This window comes from Zootoca vivipara, chromosome 6, assembly GCF_963506605.1.
Source record: "Zootoca vivipara chromosome 6, rZooViv1.1, whole genome shotgun sequence".
Classification (NCBI taxonomy): domain Eukaryota; kingdom Metazoa; phylum Chordata; class Lepidosauria; order Squamata; family Lacertidae; genus Zootoca; species Zootoca vivipara.
The window spans coordinates 3,993,185-4,016,312 of record NC_083281.1 but is presented as its reverse complement, the minus strand read 5'-3'; the positions used below and the strand labels follow the sequence as shown (position 1 = coordinate 4,016,312).

Here is a 23,128-nt window from a genome sequence, read left to right as displayed (position 1 = left end):
TAAAGGGACATGGTAGGAGGTTGGCAAGCAATTACAGGCTGAAGCTGTCATGAGGAAGCTGATAATTAAAGTTGCGGGGGTCGATCCTGCTGTAATGTATATTCAGGAGGAAGTTGCATTCAGCAGAAGTCACATGTAACTTTAATTAAAAGCTTCCTCATTACAGCTTCTGTCTCTAATTGTTTTCTGTTCAAAGCTGCAGGATAACTGAGGGACTGCCCTTTAATTGGTCAGTTCGTGTTCCCTGTGTGTGCATCTGTAATTACCAGTTTCTTGTTTTGCTTTTTTTAAATTAAAAAACAGCAAAATAAGGTTATTTAACTTTTTTAAAAAAAAAGGAAGAGAAAGCAAAACAGTTAAATTTAAGTTCCTCTCTGCCCCGCCACAGTGAATGAGAACTGACTAATTAAGGTGCAACTAATCAATGATACTCCAGCTCCCTTGAAAAGAAAATGGAAGCTGCAAATCAGAATGTTCTAATAAAAGGCGCAATAGTCCCGAAAAAACCCTCAGAAGTGCTTTGTCAATCCCAGCACTGGGCAATCTGACTCTGCAGGAGTGCCTTATGGGTTGGGGGGGGGGATAACCACAGATATGGTCAGGGTGGAGGCAAAACAATCATGGAAAACACCGGACTGTGATCATTTTAATATTTTGTTGGAAGCCGCCCAGAGTGGCTGGGGAAACCCAGCCAGGTGGGTGGGGTATATTATTATTTATTTTTAATATTATTATTTGACACCACCACCAGCGATGTGGCTAACTAGACCCAACAACTCCTTACACACATACACTCACACATCACACGCAAACAAAATTCACTGCAGTCCACTGAAGACAACCAACCATGACCTGGACCCCCAACCTTTCTCACTGCCAATGAAAACTAATAAATGAATAGAAAAAGAACCTACCCATGTGATGCTGACACAAAAACCTCACACATATGCTACATGAAATAATGAAATTTTACGACCCCCTCTCCTCCCCCCCCCAACCTTATACTGTATACAGTACAACATAAATGTCTCACAACAAATATACAGTGGTACCTTGGTTCTCGAACTTAATCCGTTCCGGGAGTCCATTCGACTCCCAAAACGGTCTGAAAACCGAGATGCAGCTTCCAATTGGCTGCAGGAGCTTCCTGCACTCAATCAGAAGCCACATTGGACGTTCAGCTTCCAAAAAACGTTTGCAAACCGGAACACTCACTTCCGGGTTTCAGGAGCCGATTCGTTCGGGAGCCAAGCCATTCGGGAACCAAGGTACCACTGTATAGCTGATCTGTAGAAATGACTTTATGATCTGAAAATAGGAATGATGCATGTAACCCAAGGAAATATTGAATAAAAACAATTAAAATAACACCACCTGGAGGGTATTTTCACCTTTCCCCTTGTTCTCTTCTGCAGTATTTGCATGCAAATGGCGTGGTCCACCGTGACCTGAAACCAGAGAATCTCCTCTACGCAGATCTCTCTCCAGATGCTCCTCTCAAAATAGGTATGTCCCCCACACCACCACCTCCAAAATGATGTCCCAGGCAAATGTTCTGTTTTGTCTCATAATTTTTCCTTCTGGCCCCCATGCCAACTCTCGGCATCTAAGAAAGCCAGAGGAGTCTGGATCAGTGTTTCCCAAAATTTTGTTCTTCAGCAGTTTTTGGACTACAATTCCCATCATTCCTGGCCACTGGCCCTGCTAGCTAGGGATGATGCGAGTTGTAGTCTAAAAACAGCTGGAGACCCAAGTTTGGGGAAAACACCATTCTGGAATTTCTGGATCTTTTGAGAGGCTGCGCTTCCTTTGGCCACATCTAACCTGGGTGCAGCCATCCTAGTGAGAAAGATGGGGGCGACAGAGCTCGTCCCATTTGTTTTAACGGGGTCGCCTTTGAAATATGTCCCTCCCTCTCCATTTTGCACCAGGTGATTTTGGATTGTCCAAGATTGTGGATGAGCAGGACACGATGAAGACAGTGTGTGGCACCCCCGGATACTGTGGTGAGTGGGCAAAAGAGGAAAAGCGGGGGGGGGGGTCCAGCTAGTTTAGGGGATGTCGAAACTAGAACTCTGTGCCAAAAGAGAGGGCATAATAGAGCCCCCACACCTATCAGCCTGGAATAAAACAAGGTAAAACCAGATAAAAACAAGGAGATAATTAAAACAAAACAGCAAAACAATGCCATTATTATTAAAGCAAAAATGAAGGGCAGGATAGAAAATAATACCGTAATAATAATACTGTAATAATGGCATTGTTTTGCTGTTTTGCTTTAATTATTTCCTTGTTTTATCCTGCATTTTATTCCGTGAACCACCCTGAGATCTTACGACGAAGGGCAGTATATAAATTTAATAAATATTAAATTTGTCAGGACCCCCCCCCCACCTGGAGTCCTGTGTCCAGTTCTGGGCACCACAGTTTTAGAAGGACATTTCCTCACTGCGAGAAGCAAAGTTACAGGGAACCAGGCGGAGGGCCTTCTTGGTGGTGGCGCCCACCCTGTGGAACGCCCTCCCATCAGATGTCAAGGAAATAAGCAACTATCTGAATTCTAGAAGACATTTGAAGGCAGCCCTGTTTAGGGAAGTTTTTAATGTGTGATGTTTTCAATATTCTGTTGGGAGCTGTCCAGAGTGGCTGGGGAAACCCTGCCAGATGAGCGGGGTATAAATACAGTGGTACCTCGCGTTACAGACGCTTCAGGTTACAGACTCCACTAACCCAGAAATAGTACCTCAAGTTAAGAACTTTGCTTCAGGATGAGAACAGAAATTGTATGGTGGCGGTGCGGCGGCAGTGGGAGGCCCTATTAGCTAAAGTGGTACCTCAGGTTAAGAACAGTTTCAGGTTAAGAACAGACCTCCAGAACAAATTAAGTTCTTAACCTGAGGTACCTCTGTAAAAAATTATTATTATTATTATTATTATTATTATTATTATTATTGGCAAGTTGGAACGTTCGCAGAGGAGGGAGACCAAGATGATAAATGGTCTGGGAACCAAGCTTTATGAGGAATGGTTGAGGGGGGTTGGGGATGTTTCTCCTGGAGAAGACTTGAGAGGGGACACGGCACAAATTCGCAGATCACACTGCAAGGATTGAATTTAAGACGGGAAAACTGAATTGGACAGATCCTTCCAGCCCTGCAAAGATCTGTGCCTGACCTTGTGAGCTTTTTCCTTCCTCCTCCTCCATCAAGAGCTAAGTCTTTCTCACCCTTTCGAAATCTCTCCCCGCCGCCACCTGCAAGCATCACACAAACATGCAACTCACTGGGGAATAAGTGGTAAATTAAGAATATGCCCCACTGCTGCTGTTGCCTCTGCCTCCTCGGCAGCTTCCAAAAGATGCAGCCTGTCAACGCCTCACACTTGCCTCCCACAAACTAACTGTGGCAGGTGTGAAAGCATGGCGGAGCGCGAAGGAGCAGAGAGAGAGAGAGAGAGAAAGAGAGAAGGGAACGGGTGGGCGAAGGATGATGCATATGCTAGCTGTCTGTGCTCCTCACTTTTTTCAAATTTTTATTTCACTATTCCAACGCCTCCAGCACCCGAGATTCTCCATGGTTCTCCCTACGGTCCAGAAGTGGATATGTGGTCTGTCGGTGTCATCACATATATATTGTGAGTAACGTTAAAACGCTTTGACACATCACGATTCCTCCTTCCTCTCCCCTCCTTCGAGCTTCATCCGTACACAGGCCCAACAGGCAAAATGCCTTTGCCTCTACAGTGGTACCTCGGTACTTGAATGGTTTAGCTTCCAAACAAATTGGCTCCCGAACGCCGCAAACCCGGAAGCGGGTGTTCCGGTGTTTGGGACTGTTTTTCGGAAGCCGAACATCCGACGTGGCTTCCCGCAGCCAATCGGAAGCCGCACCTTGGTTTTCGAACAGACTCCCGGAACGGATTAAGTTCGAGAACCAAGGTACCACTGTATCTCCAAATGTCTGCTATTGGAGTTCTCCACCACCATACGATGGTGTGTAGTACAAAGGTAGGGAGCCCATCTTTCAGCCCGAGGGCCACGTTCCCTTCTTGGGAAATGTGTGGGGGGGGGCTGCATGCCAGTGGTACGTGGGGCCAGAGGCAAAAGTGGGCAGGGCGATGGATGCGAATTTTACCTCCCATAACAGTGGGCTGGTTTCTGCATAAATACACCGGAACACCCCTCTCTGTCCTCCACCAAGAAGAAATATCACAGTCATAGATTCATAGAGTCGGAAGGGACCACAAAGGTCTCCAACCCCCCTGCTTGAACCCACAATCCTGAAATTAAGAGTCCTTGTAGCTAGGTACACCCAAGCTGCGCTCCACCCTCCTGTTTGCTGGGTGCTCACTGCATTCCCAAAGTGGAATTTTTAATCTGTGTTCACACGGCATTAATCCAAAATGCATACGCATCCCATACTTTGTTATAAAATGCTATGGATCGATGTGTTGCTTCATAGCTCATTGGGTTGGAGTGTGGTGCTGCTAGTGCTAAGGTTGCAGGTTCGATACCCATATGAGACAGCTGCATATTCCTGCACTGGACTAGATGATCCACAAGGTCCCTTCCAACTCTACTGTTCTACGATTCCTTGATTCTCAAGGCAAGGCAGCTCCCCACTTACTGGAGCCCTTAAGCCATTTCTAAGTCACCTCTCGCCAAGGTGCGAGCACGTTTGAATGGGGATAAATACATCCCACCGCCCCACTGATGTGTGGGAATGCTCAGGGTGGCAGGAGGGGATATATTGTTTATTAATATCCTTCCTAACTTGCACTAGCAAGTTCCTTTGCTTAGCAGAGTTACATTCCCCTTTTTACATGCACAGCAGATAGCTGGTTGCAGGCTCGTGTGAGCCTCTCACTATTATACAACTCTGTCTGTCTTCAGATTGAATTGTACTTTCCTGGTACCGTAAGTTCCCTTGAATCCCTCTTAAAAGAATAAAGACGCAACAATCTTATTCAAAGTCAATAAATGAAGTTGACTCACATCAGTTCACAGTTGGATTCCTGAAGGCAGACTTAGTTACAAATATGTACATGTGGATCTACCCCATATGGGGGGGAAATCCCAGTGCTTCTGCTAGCTGAGAGATAAGAGCTGGTCAAATGAAGAAGGAATTCAAAAAGAGGGAGTGTTATGTACTGAGCTGAATCCTAGAACAATAGGATTCAGAATCAGCGGGAGCTACCCAATCCAACTCCAGGTGGAAGTGAATCCGCAACCTGATTGGCCTGCTGGAGCAGCCAATCAGGCGGCTGGCAGAAGTGAATCTGCTACCTGATTGGCCTGTAGGAGCAGCCAATCAGGCTGCAGGCAGAAGTCAATCCACAATATAATTGGCCCACAGGTGTAGCCCTGAAGTAGCCAATCACGCAAGGCCCATTGTGTAAATAATGTATATAAGCAGATGGTTTTGGGAAAAGAGCCATTCGTCTTCTCTTCTTCTCCTTGATGAATATGAGCTGAATAAAGAGCATGAAATTCACTCTCGACTCCGAGTATATTTCACTGGCGACGAGGATGGGATCCTGCTGAGCTGACCGCCACCACGCACTGCACCGCAGCACCGCCACCTGCTGCACCGCTGCATCGCACCGTGCATCCAGGCTTCAGCTCCAGGACCCAAGGAACCCAGAATGGCAACCGACAGCAGCTTCTTGCCATTCAAACCAGCATCAGGAGACTGGGAAGGGTACGCCGCCCGTTTCAACTTCCTCCTGCAAGCGAAAGAAGTCACCAACGATGCCATGAAGAGGGCGACATTCTTCAGCGTCTGTGGAGAGGAGACGTTTGAAATCGCCCGGGCTCTCCTTGCACCTAGAGATGTCGCTACCGTCTCTTACAAAACAATAATGGAACGGCTGAAGGAGCACTTTTCACCACAGCCCTCGGTGGTAGCTTGCCGAAATGCCTTCTACGCAAAGCGGCAAGCCCCAGGGGAAACCATAACTGGGTTTGTGACCTCCCTCCGCCAAGCCGCCCGGTTATGCAACTTCTCAGAGTTGGAGAACATGCTTCGTGACCGCCTCGTCGGTGGCCTGAGGGACGAGATGTTGCAACGACGCCTCTACGCCAAAAAAGACCTCACGTTCCAGATTGCTCTGGAGGAAGCCCTGGCAACCGAAGCCGCCGAGAGGTCAACGCAAGAGGCACGACCGGCCCCGCCATCCCAACCGAGGGTCTACCACGAAGACCTCACCGACGAATCCGAATCTGACAGGGAGGAAGTACACCGAGTACAGCGGCGCACTCAAGCAGCACACACACCACAGCAGCCTCGACGAGAAGGAGGGAACTGTGCAAGCTGCGGGGAGAACCACGAGAGGAGGACCTGTCGTTTCCGCAACACAGAGTGCAGGCAGTGCAGAAAATTGGGACACATCGCCCGGGTGTGTCGGGCTCGACTCACCCGTCGACAAGCATCAGATGACCGATCCAGGAGCCCCAGGTCACACGGCACCATGCACCAAGGCAACTCGACGGAGATCACGGACTACCAGGTATTCCAGTTGCCCCATCCCAGCACAGAGAAAATTTATATAGAGGTACAGATAGAGGGAGCCCCATGCCGCATGGAGCTGGACACGGGTTCAACTCTATCCATAATCTCGGCCCGAACATTAAGGGAACTGTGCCCTAATGGGGGTCCCAAACTAAGGCCGGCCCCATTCACCCTCCGGGACTTCCAGAAACGTAAGGTCCCTACAATGGGGGTGGGGACCTTCAGGGTGCAATATCGAGGGCGAAAGCAACAATTGGACTTGCTGGTAGTTAAGGGCCCCTACGTTAGCTTACTGGGACTGGCATGGTTTGGACCTCTGGGGCTAGCCGTTACCGGGGTGAACCGCACTAGCTTACAAGTGGACGTGGACGCCATATGCAAAGAGTTTCCAGGGGTTTTCGATGGGGCATTGGGACGATATACAGGACCCCCCATTGCCCTACAGCTAGACCCCGCTGTACGACCCATCAGGCACAAGGCCCGCCGGGTCCCGTTCGCCCTGAAACCCCGCATAGACGAGGAATTGGACCGGCTCGTGGAGCAAGGAGTGCTGGAGCCGGTGCCCAACGCCCCCTGGGAAACTCCAATTGTCACACCCGTCAAGCCTAACGGTTCGGTCCGCATCTGTGCAGACTACAAATGCACCATAAACAAGGCTCTCACGGCCCATGCATACCCAGTGCCAGTGGTCAGCCATGTCCTCGCCACCCTGGCTGGGTCAAAAATCTTTGGCAAACTGGACTTGGCCCAAGCGTATCAACAGTTGCCTGTGGACGAAGCCACAGCAGAGGCTCAGACGATTGTGACGCACAGAGGGGCATTCAGAGTAAAGCGGCTGCAATTTGGCGTTAGCGTGGCACCAGGCATATTCCAGAATCTAATGGACTCTCTCCTTAAAGGGATTCCTGGCGTCACCCCCTTCTTCGATGATGTACTGATCGCCGGGCCCACACCAGAGGAATTTGAGGACCGCCTCCGCTCCGTCCTGTACCGTTTCCAGACGGCGGGCCTCAAGGTGAAGCGGGAAAAGTGTTTACTGGGAGTGCCGCAGGTGGACTTTCTGGGATTTAAGGTGGACGCAGAAGGGGTCCATCCAACCGGTGACAAGGTACGGGCCATTTGTGAGGCCCCAGCGCCCAAGAGCAAGCCCGAACTTCAGTCATTCTTGGGACTATTGAACTTTTACCATGCCTTCCTTCCCCATAAGGCAGCGGTAGCGGAGCCCCTACACAGACTCCTAGATAAAAGGGCCCCTTGGGTGTGGGGCCAGCGACAAAGGGCCGCATTCCAGGCAGTCAAGGACTTGCTCGTCTCGAACTCGGTCTTGGCACACTTCGACGAGAGGCTGCCAGTGGTGCTGGCATGCGACGCCTCTCCCTATGGCATCGGCGCTGTCCTGGGACACCAACTCCCGGATGGAAGAGAGGTGCCGGTGGCATACTTCTCCCAGACGCTTGCTGCAGCCGAACGAAACTACTCACAGATTGACAAGGAGGGTCTGGCAATCGTGAAGGGCGTAAAAAAATTCCATGATTTCTTGTACGGGCGGCCCTTTACCATAGTGACTGACCACAAGCCGTTGCTTGGCCTGTTTGCCCCCGAGAAGCAGACCCCCCAAGTGTTGTCTCCACGTGTCCTCAGGTGGTCAATTTTCCTTGCCGGCTACCAGTATGCACTAATCCACCGCCCTGGGAAGGCGATGGGCCACGCAGACGCACTCAGCAGGCTACCACTACCAGAAACAGGCCCCGACCCAGCGCCTGCGCAAGAGGTTATGACCCTGGAGCTGCTTCCCGACCGACCCATTCAGGCACAAGAAGTTGCGCACCATTCCACAAAAGATAGGGTCATCTCCCGGGTCCTGGACTGGGTGTGGCGAGGATGGCCCAGCAGCAGCCCCGGGCCAGAATTCGCTGGCTACACAAACCGCAAACATGAACTGTCGGCCCACAAGGGGTGCCTGTTATGGGGAAGCAGGGTCGTTGTTCCCCAGCCCCTCCGCAAAAGGGTCCTCACAGCCCTACACGAGACACACCCAGGGGTAGTGAGGATGAAGGCCCTTGCCAGGAGTTATGTGTGGTGGCCGGGGATTGACAGAGAGATAGAGGCCTGGGTCCAACACTGCCAGACCTGCCAAGAATCCCGCCCGGATCCCCCAAGGGCCCCAGTCCAGCCCTGGGAGTCCGCCCGACATCCATGGTCACGCTTGCACGTGGACTTCGCTGGCCCCTTCCAGGGAAAAACATTCTTCATAGTGGTGGATTCCTACACCAAATGGCTGGAGGTCGCACTGGTACCGTCCACTTCTACGGCGCCAGCCATCCGGGTACTACGTAAGCTGTTTGCAACCCACGGGCTCCCTGACACCCTCGTCTCGGACAATGGAACCGCATTCACGTCAGAGGAGTTCCAGACCTTCACAGCGCAGAACGCCATCCGCCACATCCGCTCAGCACCATTCCACCCTGCCACCAATGGCCAAGCGGAGCGCATGGTGCGGACCACCAAGGACAGCCTCCGCCGCATAACACAAGGGGACTGGGAATACCGCCTTGCCGCATTTCTTCTAGCACAGCACAGCACCCCAAGCACAACGACGGGCCGGAGCCCAGCTGAACTACTCATGGGCCGGCGCCTTGCAACTAGACTGGACCGACTTCACCCCGACAGAGCTCAGGATGAGGTAGTGGTGGGGAAAGGCAGGAACCCCCGGACATTTGTGGCCCAGGACCCAGTGTATGCAAAGAATTTTGGGGCAGGCCCAGCATGGGTACCCGCCACAGTCACCAAGGTGACCGGTCCCGTGTCGTACGAGGTACTAACGGAAGGGGGGCAATGTTGGCGCCGCCACTGCGACCAGCTACGGCGACGATTCCCAGGAGGAACCCAGGAGGAGAGCGGGACAGAGGGGTCCCAAGGGGACAGCAGGGCAGTGAGGCCTGTAGAGCGAGAGGGGTGGGCAGGGGAAGCAGAAGCAGTAGGCACAGAGGGGCGCCCCGAGGCTGGAAGGACACCGGAACCAGAGTCACAACCTAGTGGTTCAGTGGCGCCAGACCAGACAGCCCCGGCACAGCCAGCAGCCTCGGAACACGAGCCAGAACCAGAACCCCTGACCAAGGAACACCCCAGGCCACAACGCACACGGAGGCGGCCAGCAGACCTTGGGGACTACGAATGCAACTTCCCGGGCAGGACTGGAACTTAGAGGGGAGGGGTGTTATGTACTGAGCTGAATCCTAGAACAATAGGATTCAGAATCAGCGGGAGCTACCCAATCCAACTCCAGGTGGAAGTGAATCCGCAACCTGATTGGCCTGCTGGAGCAGCCAATCAGGCGGCTGGCAGAAGTGAATCTGCTACCTGATTGGCCTGTAGGAGCAGCCAATCAGGCTGCAGGCAGAAGTCAATCCACAATATAATTGGCCCACAGGTGTAGCCCTGAAGTAGCCAATCACGCAAGGCCCATTGTGTAAATAATGTATATAAGCAGATGGTTTTGGGAAAAGAGCCATTCGTCTTCTCTTCTTCTCCTTGATGAATATGAGCTGAATAAAGAGCATGAAATTCACTCTCGACTCCGAGTATATTTCAGGGAGGTTTGCTGCGTAACTCATCCTTTTGTTACCTGGACAGGTTAGGTCACACCCACCTTCTATCACATGCAAAAGGAAGGGTGCTTCAACCAGGAGGAACAGGAAGTTTCAACTGGCTGGACCAAACATTCCCTCACATGTCTTCTCTAGCATTTCAAGGAATGTTGTTCTTGACTGCCTCTCATGGATCACATCCCACACGATGCCCCTATGGCATGTACACAAACAGAAAACGAACCTGACATGAATGAAGCTGTGCTGATGTGAACAGCTGAGGGGAGGGAGCTTGGAGGACGCGCTGTTATTTGTGTGGGGGGAGAGAAGTTCACTAAGGCAGTACTCTGACATGAATCCCGCCCCGCCCCCAAGAACTGCAAGCATCAAAGCCCAGAGGGATCTGGGTGACGGATGTAGCAAGAGTAAGGTTAGCCACTTTCCGTACCATCCCTCGCAGCGACCATGACAAAGGAAGGCTTGACCTCCTTTCTCTCTCCTGCCCGCTGCCGCTGTTTTCATTGACCTAAATGAAACAGATGGCGGTCACAGCCTGTCAAAATATGTTGGGTTTCCATTGGTTTGGCTTGTTAGGATTTACAAACACACACACAAATTCTCTAGCCAAGTTGAAAGTAAATGCAGCCCTGAGGCTTTTTGCTTAAACATTTCTGCAGCGAGCAGATGATTATTTTTCCCCCCACCCACCCCCAACTGAATAGACACTGATGCTGAGGACAGCAAAGCAGCAGGTGGGTGGGTGGGTGGGGGTGTTTTAAGGGACGCAGGTGGTGCTGTGGTCTAAACCACTGAGCCTTTTGGGCTTGCTGATCAGAAGGTTGGCGGTTCTTCAAATCCCTGCGGCGGTGTGAGCTCCCATTGCTCTGTCCCAGCTTCTGCCAACCTAGTAGTTCGAAAGCACGCCAGTGCAAGTAGACATATAGGCACTGCTGTGGTGGGAAGGTAAATGGTGTTTCCATGCACTCTGGTTTCCATCACGGTGTGCCGTTGTGCCAGAAACGGTTTAGTCCTGCTGGCCACATGACCCGGAAAACTCTCTGTGGACAAACGCTGGCTCCCTCGGCCTGAAAGCAAGATGGGTGCTGCAACCCTGAAGTCTCCTTTGACTGGACTTAACTGTCCAGGGGTCCTTTTATTTTAAGCCTATGTTGCAGCAAAGGAAGCATAAACTTGAAACACATGCTGCCCCCCTCAAATGTCAGATCCATTACTTCACCAGAGGAATCTTCAGAGGGTTAGGATTCTGCAAGGACTGGTGCCCAATTAATGAAACCTTAGTTGATCAATCACACAGGTTTTGTCAGTAGATTGATGGATCGCTCAGTTGCACTTCAGTATTTTGTGGGGTGGTGGTGGTGGCACAGTTCTGGAGCCACAGTTATTCTTTTGTGTGTGCGCGCCTGCTGAAATCATGTGGTTTAGCAATCACTTCCTCTTCCCAGATCAGTAACTCACAGAGAGACATAGCGGGCAGACTCCTCAGGTATTTGTGGGCTTTATTAATTTGAGGGTAACCGCAACACACGTCGGCCTGTGTGCATCCGTTTATCATCACCTCAATATTTTATGTAAACTATTTACAGGTGTTGTTGTTGTTGTTGTTGTTGTTACTATTATTATTATTATTATTCTGTTTTTTAAAAAACATTCCCCAGGCTTTGCGGCTTTGAGCCTTTCTTTGACCCGAGAGGAGACCAATATATGTACAGCAGGATCCTAAACTGTGACTATGAGTTCGTGTCTCCATGGTGGGATGAAGTGTCTCTCAACGCCAAGGATTTGGTGAGTTGCTTTGAGCCCTACCCAGACAGAGGAGCCAGCTTGTGGGAATGTTCAGGGTGTCAGGAGAGGATCTATTGTTTATTAATATCCTTCCTAACTTGCGTCAGCAAGTTCCTTTACTTAGCAAAGCGCATTCCCCTTTACACAGCAGAAAACTGGTTGCAAGCTTGTATGAGTTTCTTAAGACAATACGCAATTCAATCTGGCTTGTCCAGGTTGAAATGTATTCTAATACTTTCCTGGTAAGGCCCCTTGAATCCCTCCTAAAGAATAAAGAGACCACATAAGCAATAAATAAATATTCATAAGCAATAAAAAGAAAGTTTACTCACGATCAGACAGAGCACAGTGTGGTCCCTGAAGGCAGGCTTAAGGCTTAAAGTTACAAGCATATACAAACAGGTTTAACCCAGTTTGCAGTCTGGGAAGTTTGCAGTTAGCAGTCTGGGAAGTTCGCAGGACGAAAGGAAGATGGAAAAGAGAGAGAGAAGAAGCATGCCTTGGCCTTTTACCAGGTCTGGAAAGGTCATGCACACCCACAAGTCACATGCAAGAGGAAGGATGCCAGGCCAGGAGAAATAGGACGTTTCGACTGGCTGGACCAAACATTCCCCTGCATGTCCACTCTAGCAAAACAAGGAATGTTGTACTTGACTGCTCTCAGTGGATTACATACCCACACAGCTTGCATCAGCAATACTTGAGTTTGTGCACACAAACAAAAACACACACACATTCCCCGTTAGTGCCAGGCATCCAGGATGGACATCTTCAGAGGAGCGAATACGTAGTAAATAAAGTAAAACCCTAATACTGCCCCTAATACAGCTTGGGGACGGTTTACCTGCGGAATTGCCGTACTCCATATATGTGCACTTTTCTGCATCATTCTGCAGAATTGTTCCAGGTGCGACAAAATACCCAGTGCCGGATTGACATATAAGCTAAACAAGCTATAGCTTAGGGCCCCACTCTCTTGGGGGCCCAAAAAAAATTTAAAGGAAAAAAACTGGATGTACATTTCCAAAATATAAGATTAAAAAAACGAGTAAAATAAACCTACATACAGTGACAGTGTTTTGTTTTGTGTTGTGTAGGCTCCTAGGATGTAAGTCATGGGCCCCACCTGCTAGCCTGCTCCCTCAAATATCCCTGGTTTGCTCCTTTCTATATATAGGGTGCCTACATTCTGCATGGACTGGTTGCATGGCAACATGGGCAAATGGCTTTAGATACCTATTAGCTCCATCAATGAACATATAGCATATATTCAACACGAAAAACAGCGACAATTTGTTGTTGACAAAGGACTGCTGGACATATAAAGGGCCCCATTACCTTCAGTAGCTTAGGGCCTCATCCAACCTAAAACTGGCCCTGAAAACTCCTATCCTACATTTCTAAGAAATAAATCTTTTAGCATGCCAGCACATAAACATTGGAACTCCCTGTACTCTTTCCAGCACCTGGTCAATTTTGGTTAGGCAAACCTATCCAGACATGGAGATTGTTGACATGTTTTAATCTGCTTTTGTTTGGTTTTTTTGCTTGTGATTGATTTTTAGTTTATCATTTATCATTCATTGTTTGTTTGTTTTTTAATGCTTTAAATAATTGGTTTTAACTGTGGTTTTTCCAACCGCTAATTTTGTTGTTTAGTTCTTTTTATAAACCATTTTGAGGTTTGGGGTGTGTTGGGTTTTTTTTTACAATCAAGTGGTGTATAACTTATGTGAAATAAAATAAATAAATCTGGGCTTTATCAAATGGTCGTCCTCAGAGCAGGCCCACTGAAATGAGCGGGCATGAATAACTTAGGTCTACTCTGAGCAAAACTGAGCCCTCTGGTTCCCAGGCTCTCTACACTTCCTTCCTCCAGTTGTTCCCAGTTTTAGCCAACTCGTGCAAAAAAATAAAACAAAACCACACCACAGCAGTCTCCTAAGGTCAAATTGTAAATATTTGGGGTATCCTGAGCCAAATGGAAGTTGGGAGAAGACAACTGGGCAATAAGGCCCACTGTCACACCCTTTGGGGGCCTTCAGACATGGCAACACCTATCATTTGGAAAGCCCTCCCATTACATACCAGACAGGCGTCTTCCCTGTTATCTTTTCAGTTCCTCTTGAACACCTTCCTCTCTCAACAAGCCTAAAAAAGGGGGGAGGTTTCGGTCCCAGTTGGCATCTGTATTGGATTTACGTGTGTGTGTGTGTGTGTGTGTGTGTGTGTGTGTGTGTGTGTGTGTTGCTGCTGCTGGTTTAAAGTGCTCTATATCATTTACAATAGCATTTATGCAAGCCAATGCTTTAACTGAATACACAGTTGTTCTGTGTATATTTCATTGTACAGTCGTACCTTGGAAGTTGAACGGAATCCGTTCCAGAAATCCGATTGACTTCCAAAACTTTCAAAAACCAAAGCACAGCTTCTGATTGGCTGCAGGAAGCTCCTGCAGCCAATCGTAAGCCACAGAAGCCTGTCGGACGTTCGGCTTCCAAAAGAACGTTCGCAAACCGGAACACTCACTTCCGGTTTCAATCGTTCGGGAGCCGATTTGTTCGGGAGCGTTTGAGATCCAAGGTACGACTGTATTATGAATCGCTTTATTTTCTCCCACTTTTTTCTCCAATGACCTCAAGGTGGCATGGGGATAATAATAATAATAATAATAATAATAATAATAATAATAATAATAATAATAATAATAATGTCAAGCATCCAAGCCTCCGAGCAGAATCAAGACATCCAGGCCTCGTCACCCACCCTGTCCTCGCTGGTCTTTTCCAGGTTCAGAAACTGATCGTTCTGGATCCCCAGAAGAGGCTCACGGTGCAACAGGCTCTGGAGCATCCTTGGGTGACCGGCAAAGCCGCCAAGTTCGCCCACATGGACAGCACGCAGAAGAAGCTGCAGGAGTTCAATGCGAGGCGCAAGCTGAAGGTAATGGCACAAAGAGCCGCAGCGGAGCTGGCATAGGGATGGAGGCAATGAGCTGAAGCCAAGGAGCGGCAGTCTCTAAAACACAGCCACTATGTACATGCAAGCGCTGCAGTCTTACTCCTCTTCTTTTGTTACAAGCACATAAACAAGAGAAACTTGCCACAGAATATGGTGGCTGGTAGCTTTTTTAACTTGGTACCGTGTTTCCCCATTTTTAATACATAGTCAAAAAGTAAGCCAGGGCAGGGTTTTTAAGCATTTGAGACATATAAGGCATACCCTGAAAATAAGCCATACTTCAGTGCCACGCGGAGCAAGACCACCAAGTGCCCCAGCCAGCTAGTGGGACCCAGCACGGCGGCCGCTACAGGAGGTGGAAGCTTGCCCGGTCGGGTCAGTGCCTGGAAGCGGCTGCGCAGCAGCCGATAAAGCGTGCAGCAGCCGCACGGAGCACCGAGGGCACAAGCCAGCAGGACCCAGCTCCTGCAATGCTGGCCGCGGCAGGAGGAGGAAGCCTGCCGGGTCAGGTTGGCGCCCGGAAGCGGCAGCGACTGCAGCGCTAACAAAGCGCGAAGCAGCGCCGCACGGAGCACCTAGGGCACGAGCGGCAGGAGGAAAGAGAGAGAGGCTCATTACTTGCGGCACTTTAAGAGAAACGATCTCCACATTCCGAGCCTCCATTTGCGCGTGCGGGCGTGTTAAAGCCCCAATCGGTTCACTCCCCGCTTCCTCATCGCCATCCCTCCCTTTCACACATTGCCTCGGCCCCGCAGACCCCTCCCTGGGCATCTTCCCCTAAGTGCGGTGCTGCTTCGTGCTTTGTCAACGCTGCAGCCACCGCCGCTTCCGACAAAGCGCAAAGCAGCACCGCACTCTGTGTGTGTGTGTGTGTGTGCGCACGTCCGTCTCTGTGCGCGCGCACGTCTCTCTCTCCCCTTGCGTCTCTCTCTGTCTCTCCGTCTCTGTGCGCACGCACGTCTCTCTCTCCCCTTGCGTCTCTCTCTGTTTCTCTCTGTGTGCGTGCGCGTCTCTCTCTCTCTCTCTGTGTGTGTTTGCGCGCGTGTCTCCCCCCCCCCCGTGTGCACGTCTGTCTCTCTGTGTTTGCGCGCGCGTATCTCTCTCTCTCCCCCCCCCCGTGTGCACATCTCTCTCTCTCTCTCTCTCTCTCTCTCTCTCTCTCTCTCTCTCTCTCTCTCATGCTTTTGGAAGCATAAAGTGGCTCCAGTTGGGTGTACATTTGCCCATGGGGAAGGTAATGGTATCTTCCTGGGCAATGCTGCTTACAGATGTTCTATGGCCATAGGGTGGTTCAGAATGGCTTCACCTTCTGGCTTTTTAAAAAACTGACATCCCCTCCCCGTCTCGTTTTGCCAACAGACCCACTGCAAATCTGGAGGAGGAGTGGCTCTGGTGGGCTCTGAATAATCTCTCTCTCTCTCCCTTTCTCCTGGAGGAGGATCTGGTGTGTAGGACTTACAAACCTTCAGAGACCCAGCTCTTGGGGGGGGGCTTTTGGACACCACGCTTTGCCTCCCCTCTGATTGGGAACATTCTGGCATCGCAGGAGGTGGCCAAGCGGGTGGTGTCACTTCCGCGCCGCCCCCCGCAAGACTTGGCAATAAGATATAGTGATAGGCGCAGTTTCTGGAGGGCACCAAGGAAGAGGCGAGGCTGGACACTGCGCCTCCGAGCAACAGCTCCAGCCCCGCCGGCAGCACCCTTAAGACAGCCCTGGATAAATGTACTGTAGATTGCTTTACCATACCGGTACTTATGTGGTAATAAAAAAAAATAAGACACCACCTGAAAATAAGCCACCGTGTGTTTTTTTGAGGAAAAAAAGTTATAAGACGGTGTCTTAAAAAAGGGGAAACACGGTAGGCGTTGCAGTTTTTAACCTCGTTGCTAACGTCCCTGGGAAGATGGCAGTCCCGAATTGGTGGTGCCTGCCCTTCTGGCCTGCATTCTTTGTAAAGACTTGAGGAATGAGGTTATCACCCCTCTTTTATTGTCCATCCCGGGTTGCCCAGCCACTGCCACAGTGTCCTTTCTCTTGGCAGATCAAAATGAGCAGGTGACAGCAAAGGTGGCAAGGTTTTTAGCTGGGGCAATCAGACTAAGATCCACTATTTGACTATTGATTCAGTACCCTAAAATGTATTTTATATAATTGATTTTTTTATTTCTATTCTTTGTATATCCTATTGTTGTTTTATTGCTATGGCCGATGGCTGACGCAAATAAAGATTCATTCAAGCTTTCAAGCCTCGCTGCTAAGGTCACTCTCCCTCCCATGGAGTTATACTTTCCAGAGTAGTTTAACAATTGTTCCCTCTCCTCCAGAGTACCCTGGGAGATGCAGCTCTGTGAGGGGGCCAGGAGGGTCTCAGCACCCTTGGTAAACTATTCAGTTCTCAGGAAGTATATGCCTGTTTAAAGCAGTATGCCACTGCTTTTGAATGTAGAGTCAAAGCTTGGTTCTCGAACAGCTCCATTTTCAAACGTTTCACCAAAAACCTGGAAGTAAATGCTCTTGTTTTCAAATGTTTCTTGGAACCCAAACATCCGACGCAGCTTCCACTTGAGTGCAAGAAGCTCTTGCAACCCATCGAAAGCCACGCCTCAGTTGTCAAACGTTTCAGAAGCCAAACGGGCTTCTGGAATGGATTACGTCCGACAACCGAGGTTTGACTGTGGACCCCAGGAAAGAGAGAATGTGTTCCTTAAAGGAGAAATTGAGGTTTGCATCCCCCTTGTGATTCCTGACTAACCCAATAAGAAAAGAGGCGAGGCAACAGGGTGGAAGATGCAAGGAAGGGGATTTCAATCCACTTTAAACGGGTAGTGCAGATGGGGTACACTGGATATAACTGATTGTTCTTAGGTAAATATACTAGCATTGATACTAGTTGTGCCTTGGTTCTCGAATGCCTTGTGACTCCAATGTTTTGGCTCCCAAACGGCGCGAACCCGGAAGTGAGTGTTCCAGTTTGTGAACTTTTTTTGGAAGCCAAACGTCCACTTGAGTGCAGGAAGCTCCTGCAGCCAATCGGAAGCTGTGCCTTGGTTTTTGAACAGTTTCAGGAGTCGAATGGACTTCCAGAACAGATTCCGTTCGAGAACCAAAGTATGACTGTACTAATATTAAGCTATGGATCGATAACTGGTGGTAATATTTTAAAAAATCGATTCCCCTCTTCTCAACGTGTCTTACACAGGCTGCGATGAAAGCTGTGGTAGCATCTAGCCGACTTGGCAATCATGGCCACCATGACAGCTCCAGGAACGGACGGCACCAAGATGCCCCCAAGGAACCGGGGCTGGTGCAAGGAGCTAGGAGTGGCCTCCTCCTCGAGGACAACGCTTACAAGAAGACGCCCTCCAGGACCAGCGGGGCGGCAGATCCTACTCCAGCTGCCTCAGAGAACCTTGATGAGAGCCACGGAGCCACGGCTGCAGCACTCAACGGCTCCAGTGGCAAAAGTTAGGCCCGAGCAAGCCTGGTTGCTTTGCTCCTGCCAGATGTCGGAAGGGTGGGGAGGGAAGTCTGTCCTCATCACCGCAGCAGATAGACCAAAACAAGAAGACAAAAAAGATGAAGAAGGAAGGATGGAAATAAATAAACAAAGCCACTTGGCACGTTTTCAGACGGCGTTCTCAGACGACGAAGGAGCAACATACCTTGAAAGCTGGCAGGTGTTAGGAGGCAGTGGTGTGGTAGTGTGTAGCTTTGCTTACAAAGGGTGCTGTGTGTTGGAGAGCAGTTTGTCGTCTGTGGCAGTTATTCCGCCCCCTGCCCCACAATTTTCCGACAATTTCCTCTTTCCGGAACGTATTTTTAAAATCCCTCTCCCAACCAATGGCTCTTTAGCGGAAAGAGGCTATCAAAGGAAGAAAACTTGAGACGGGCTTTTAAACTAAGACCATCAGAAGAGCCTTGCAGCCGGATCAAGCCAGAGTGGGGACATCTAATCCAGTGTCCTGTTTTCATGGTGATCCACATGCGCTGATGGAATGCCTGCAAACAAGAATTGCAGCAGCGCACTTTCCCATTTGTGATTCCCAGCGACTTAAGTCTTCAGAGGCACTTTGCCCCCAACGGGGCAGGTAGAACATAGCCATCGTGGCTCATAGCCCCTAATAGACCTATCTTCTGTGAATTGCTTAACCCCCTTTTAAAGCTGGTGGTCACCGCTACATCCGGTGGGAGCAAATTCCATAGTTTAATGGTCTGCAGTGTGAAGAGGTCCTGCCTCTTCTCTGCCCTGAGTCTTTCAACCTTCAGTGTCAGGATTTATGATGTCTCTCTCAAGCTGGCAGGTTTATTACCCTGAGATTTATTTAGTATTTACACAGTAGTTTCAGTCCGGGCCCTCAAGGCTCAATCTTCTCCGGATGAGACTTGGGGACAACCTGCCCCTCCTCTTCTTGAGCCGAATCTAACAGCAGCAGTTCCTCTGAAGCAGGCTCAGTCTGCCTTGTGCTCTTTTGTGAATTTATACCCTGCATTCCAGGACACGAGAGGCTTTCATCACTCTCAGTGTGGGCAGGAATCAAGCCTCTACTCCCCATAGCCAGTCCCCCTTCTTCCCTGGCATCTTCGTTGTTGCTCTGGGAAGGGACGGCCCTGACATCCAGCTTCAATGGGTGACCGAAATTCGATTCTAGTATTATGAGAATGGTCCATGGGGTCACGAAGAGTCGGACACGACTAAACAACTAAACAACAACAACAACATTATGAGAAGAAGATGGTATTTTCCTGTCCACTTTCTTCATGCTGTTAAAGAAAACCAGTGACTGGTATTTGGAGACGTACTGTCTCCGACGATGGACATAGGACTTCATGGCTCGTAGCCATTGGTAATCCCTACCCTCCATGATGTATAACCTCCTTGCAGTGCGTCCTCACCCCGCCAGGAATATCTTAAGCTGCCTTATTGCAGGTCACAAACCTTGGTCCATCGAGTCCCACATTGTCTCTGCAGGGGTCTCAGATGACCCTCTTATAAATGCTGGGGATTGTTCCAGAGACAAAGCTGTTGCTCTCTTAACACTTGAGTTACAGGCTTTCTCCAGAAGTGTATCCTCAACTTTAAGATTTCCACATATCCCAAGTTCAGTTCATAAAATAAATTCATACGTTTAATTAATTAGATAATGCTCCAGGGAGCCTCAAAGTTTCCCTGGTAAAACTCAAGAGTGAGGGGGCAGGTTGCCTCCCGTTTATCTCAGTGGTTCCCTGCTAGGGCAAAGCCTTGTCTCCTTCCAAGGGCAGGTGAATCTGTTCTCTCTCTTCTTCGTTTTTCCCTGCATTGGCGTGTGACCACAGTATTCAGTCACTCCCACTGCAGAGACACAACAGAATTATCTGCTCTCAGAAGAGGCTTCCCAGTTGTGTCTCTGCATGTTCTAGGCTGGCCTTTGCCAATCTGGTGCCCTTCAAGTGTTTTGGACGACAACTGCCATCAGCCCTAGCATCATATGGCCGTGCCAGCTGGGGCTGATGGGAATTGCAGCCCAAATGTCTGGAGGGCACTAGTTTGGTCACAGGCTGTTTGCGGCTTACTTCCTGTCCAGTCAGGCCATTCTGTTTTGCCACTGTACTGAATCGTTCAGCGACTTCTGACGCAGATTATCCATCATTGGGAAAGGGTGTGTGTAACATCTCTGCCTGAGTGTCTGTTCATTAAATACCTCCAAGTGATCAGGAGGCATACCTAGACACAGGAAGTAAATTACCATACTTTTCCATGTATAAGATTTTGGTTTTTTAAACTCTAAAATAATGTTCAAAATCTGGGCTCGTCTTATACGGATAGTGTTTCCCCCCCCCCATTTTCTTACATCAGAGTCCCCAAAAATACAACTTAAGACAACAACGTAACAGCCAGCAAACCGGTTGTGTGAATACGACTCTGTGCAGTGAATCTAGAGAGCATTTCGCCCCCTCCCCTAACAGGTCTTGCCTTTGACTGCCCTCCCATCACCCTTCTAGTTCCAATGGAATGACTCTTAACCATCAATACATTTCCCCCCAGTAATATTCATTCAGAATCTGCCATCCTAGAATGTCTGCCCTACCCTCTTAATCACAGAGAGTTCGGTTTTTTTGCTGACAGCCCTTTGGTGATTTGAAGAGGGCCAGAAGAACAATAAGGGTCTTGCTGAATCAGGCCAGTGCCCCATCTAGTCCAGGATCCTGTTTTCACACTGGCCAAGCCCGTGGCAAGCCAGAGAACAGGACACGGACGCAACAGCCACTGTATCCTCTACTTATCCTCCTTATCTGCAAACTCTTCTTCGTGCACTGCAGGGGGCTGGACTAGATGACCCTTGGGATCATTTCCAACTCTACAATTCCACAACTCTAAGCTAAGCATAACTAGTCCTCTTAACCTATTGTCACAGGACTTTTTCACAACCTCTGATCTCCCCTCTCCTGAAAGTGCAGCCCTCTGAACCTTTGAAACAGCCTTTTCAAAGTAAATAGTTGAGATGACGTCTGCAGCGCCATCAGAATGTGTATTTGACAGAGTATCACAAGGAGGCAGGAACTTCTGCCCCAAGAAGCTTCCAATTTTAATATTGGAGGCAGAAGTAGATGGAGATCACTATAATTTGTCAATCTGACTTGGGGCAACAGCAAAAATAATCTTCCCATTAAAAAACAAAACTACAGAAGACGTTTTATTGAATGGCAGTTCAACACATGGAAGCATTGGTTCCTAGCTTCTTCACAGGAGGAATTTGCTCCTTCTGTTTGTCGGGATTGTACAGTTTTGTATAAATGGAACCACAAACAACCTGGCTGCTGGATCCAAGCCAAAGTCCTGCAAGGCGAAGTGAGACCATGACCAGGGCCAGAACGCAAAAGCAACTGTTCCCCACTTGCGAGTCCCAGCAACAGGGCGTTCAGAGCTGGGCTGCCTCCAACATAGCAATTCTAGCTAGCAGCCAGTCATTTGACTTCAGAAAAGAATGCCACCGTTCCTCTGAACACCCTCCACAATTGCCGGACTTGGTTCTGTGTGATAATTTCCATACCTCGAGGCATTTGTGAGAAACAGCAGTTATGCTGCCTCATAAAAATCCCCACAATGTTTCACAACTGTGGGAGCATGAGAAGAGCCTGCCGGATCGGGCCAAAGCATCAGACCCATCTAGTCCCGCATCCTTTCTTCACGGTGGCCGACTTGATGCGGCCCCCCCCCTCCCGGTAAAGCAGGACCTGAATGCAGCAGCAGCACTAACAGCAAATCTCCCAACTTCTGACTACCAGCAGCCGCTGTTCAGAGACATACTGCCTCCAACAGTGGAAGAGGAACAAAAGCCATTGTGGCTGGTAGCCATCAGAAAGCATGTACAAATTTGTGTGTTTGTGTGTGCCAAGGCCACTGGGTCATTACCACCTTATCAAAATCCACACCTGAACAATTGGCCTTGCCGAGAGGGTGATATTGTGGCTGGTTTCACTGCTAGAGTGATCATGATTACAGTGGTACCTTGCTTCTCAAACTTAATCCGTTCCAGAAGTCCGTTCCAAAACCAAAGCGTTCCAAAACCAAGGCACGCTTTCCCATAGAAAGTAATGCAGAACGGATTAATCCGTTCCAGACTTTTAAAAACATCCCCTAAAACAACAATTTAACGTGAATTTTACTATCCAACGAGACCATCAACCCATAAAATGAAAGCAATAAACAATGTACTGCAGTCACACAATCAAACCATCAGTAGCTGAACTGGGTTCCACACAGTCACAAAAACAAAACAAAAAAGAGCCACAAAAATGCAAAATAGCAAAAACAGACAGACCTCAGTGTAACACTCAAAACGGAAGTGTGGCACTCAAAATGGAGCACGTTTGACTTCCGAAAAAAGTTCACAAACCAGAACACTTACTTCCAGGTTTGCAGAGTTTGGGTTCCAAGTTGTTTGAGTACCAAGGCGTTTGAGAACCAAGGTACCACTGTATTTGAAAACGCCCTCTGCACTCTTTGAAAAGCGACTAAAACACCCCTTTAACCGCCACTTAACCTTCCCAGAAGCATTTGCAAATACATGGCAATATTCTTCCGCAAGTGTCTGAATGAAAGAACGCACATATTAAAGACTTCTGAGCGGAACAGACTACCGACACAGTATTTTGGTTGAAACCCAAAACTTAGGTCTATCAATGCAACCTTTTGCTATGAAACATCGCCTGGAATCCAAGGGCTAACGCTCATGTCCACTGGTTATAATGGCCTTGGTTTGACGCGGAGAGCAGCCATCCCTAACCTG

The 23,128-nt window shown here is 49.1% G+C and overlaps 1 protein-coding gene across 1 annotated transcript in view; it reads left to right on the top strand.

Annotated features, from left to right (window-relative positions):
- LOC118086017 (calcium/calmodulin-dependent protein kinase type IV-like) overlaps positions 1-18,451 on the top strand; it is a 49,332-nt gene extending 30,881 nt beyond the window's left edge. Inside the window, exons 6-11 of the mRNA XM_035117220.2 lie at positions 1,416-1,506; positions 1,932-2,006; positions 3,558-3,633; positions 11,773-11,899; positions 14,690-14,842; positions 18,061-18,451. Of these exons, the coding sequence (XP_034973111.2) occupies positions 1,416-1,506; positions 1,932-2,006; positions 3,558-3,633; positions 11,773-11,899; positions 14,690-14,842; positions 18,061-18,330 (792 nt within the window). The 3' untranslated portion in view covers positions 18,331-18,451. The remainder of the gene's footprint in view (positions 1-1,415; positions 1,507-1,931; positions 2,007-3,557; positions 3,634-11,772; positions 11,900-14,689; positions 14,843-18,060) is intronic.
- Positions 18,452-23,128: the final 4,677 nt, after the last annotated feature.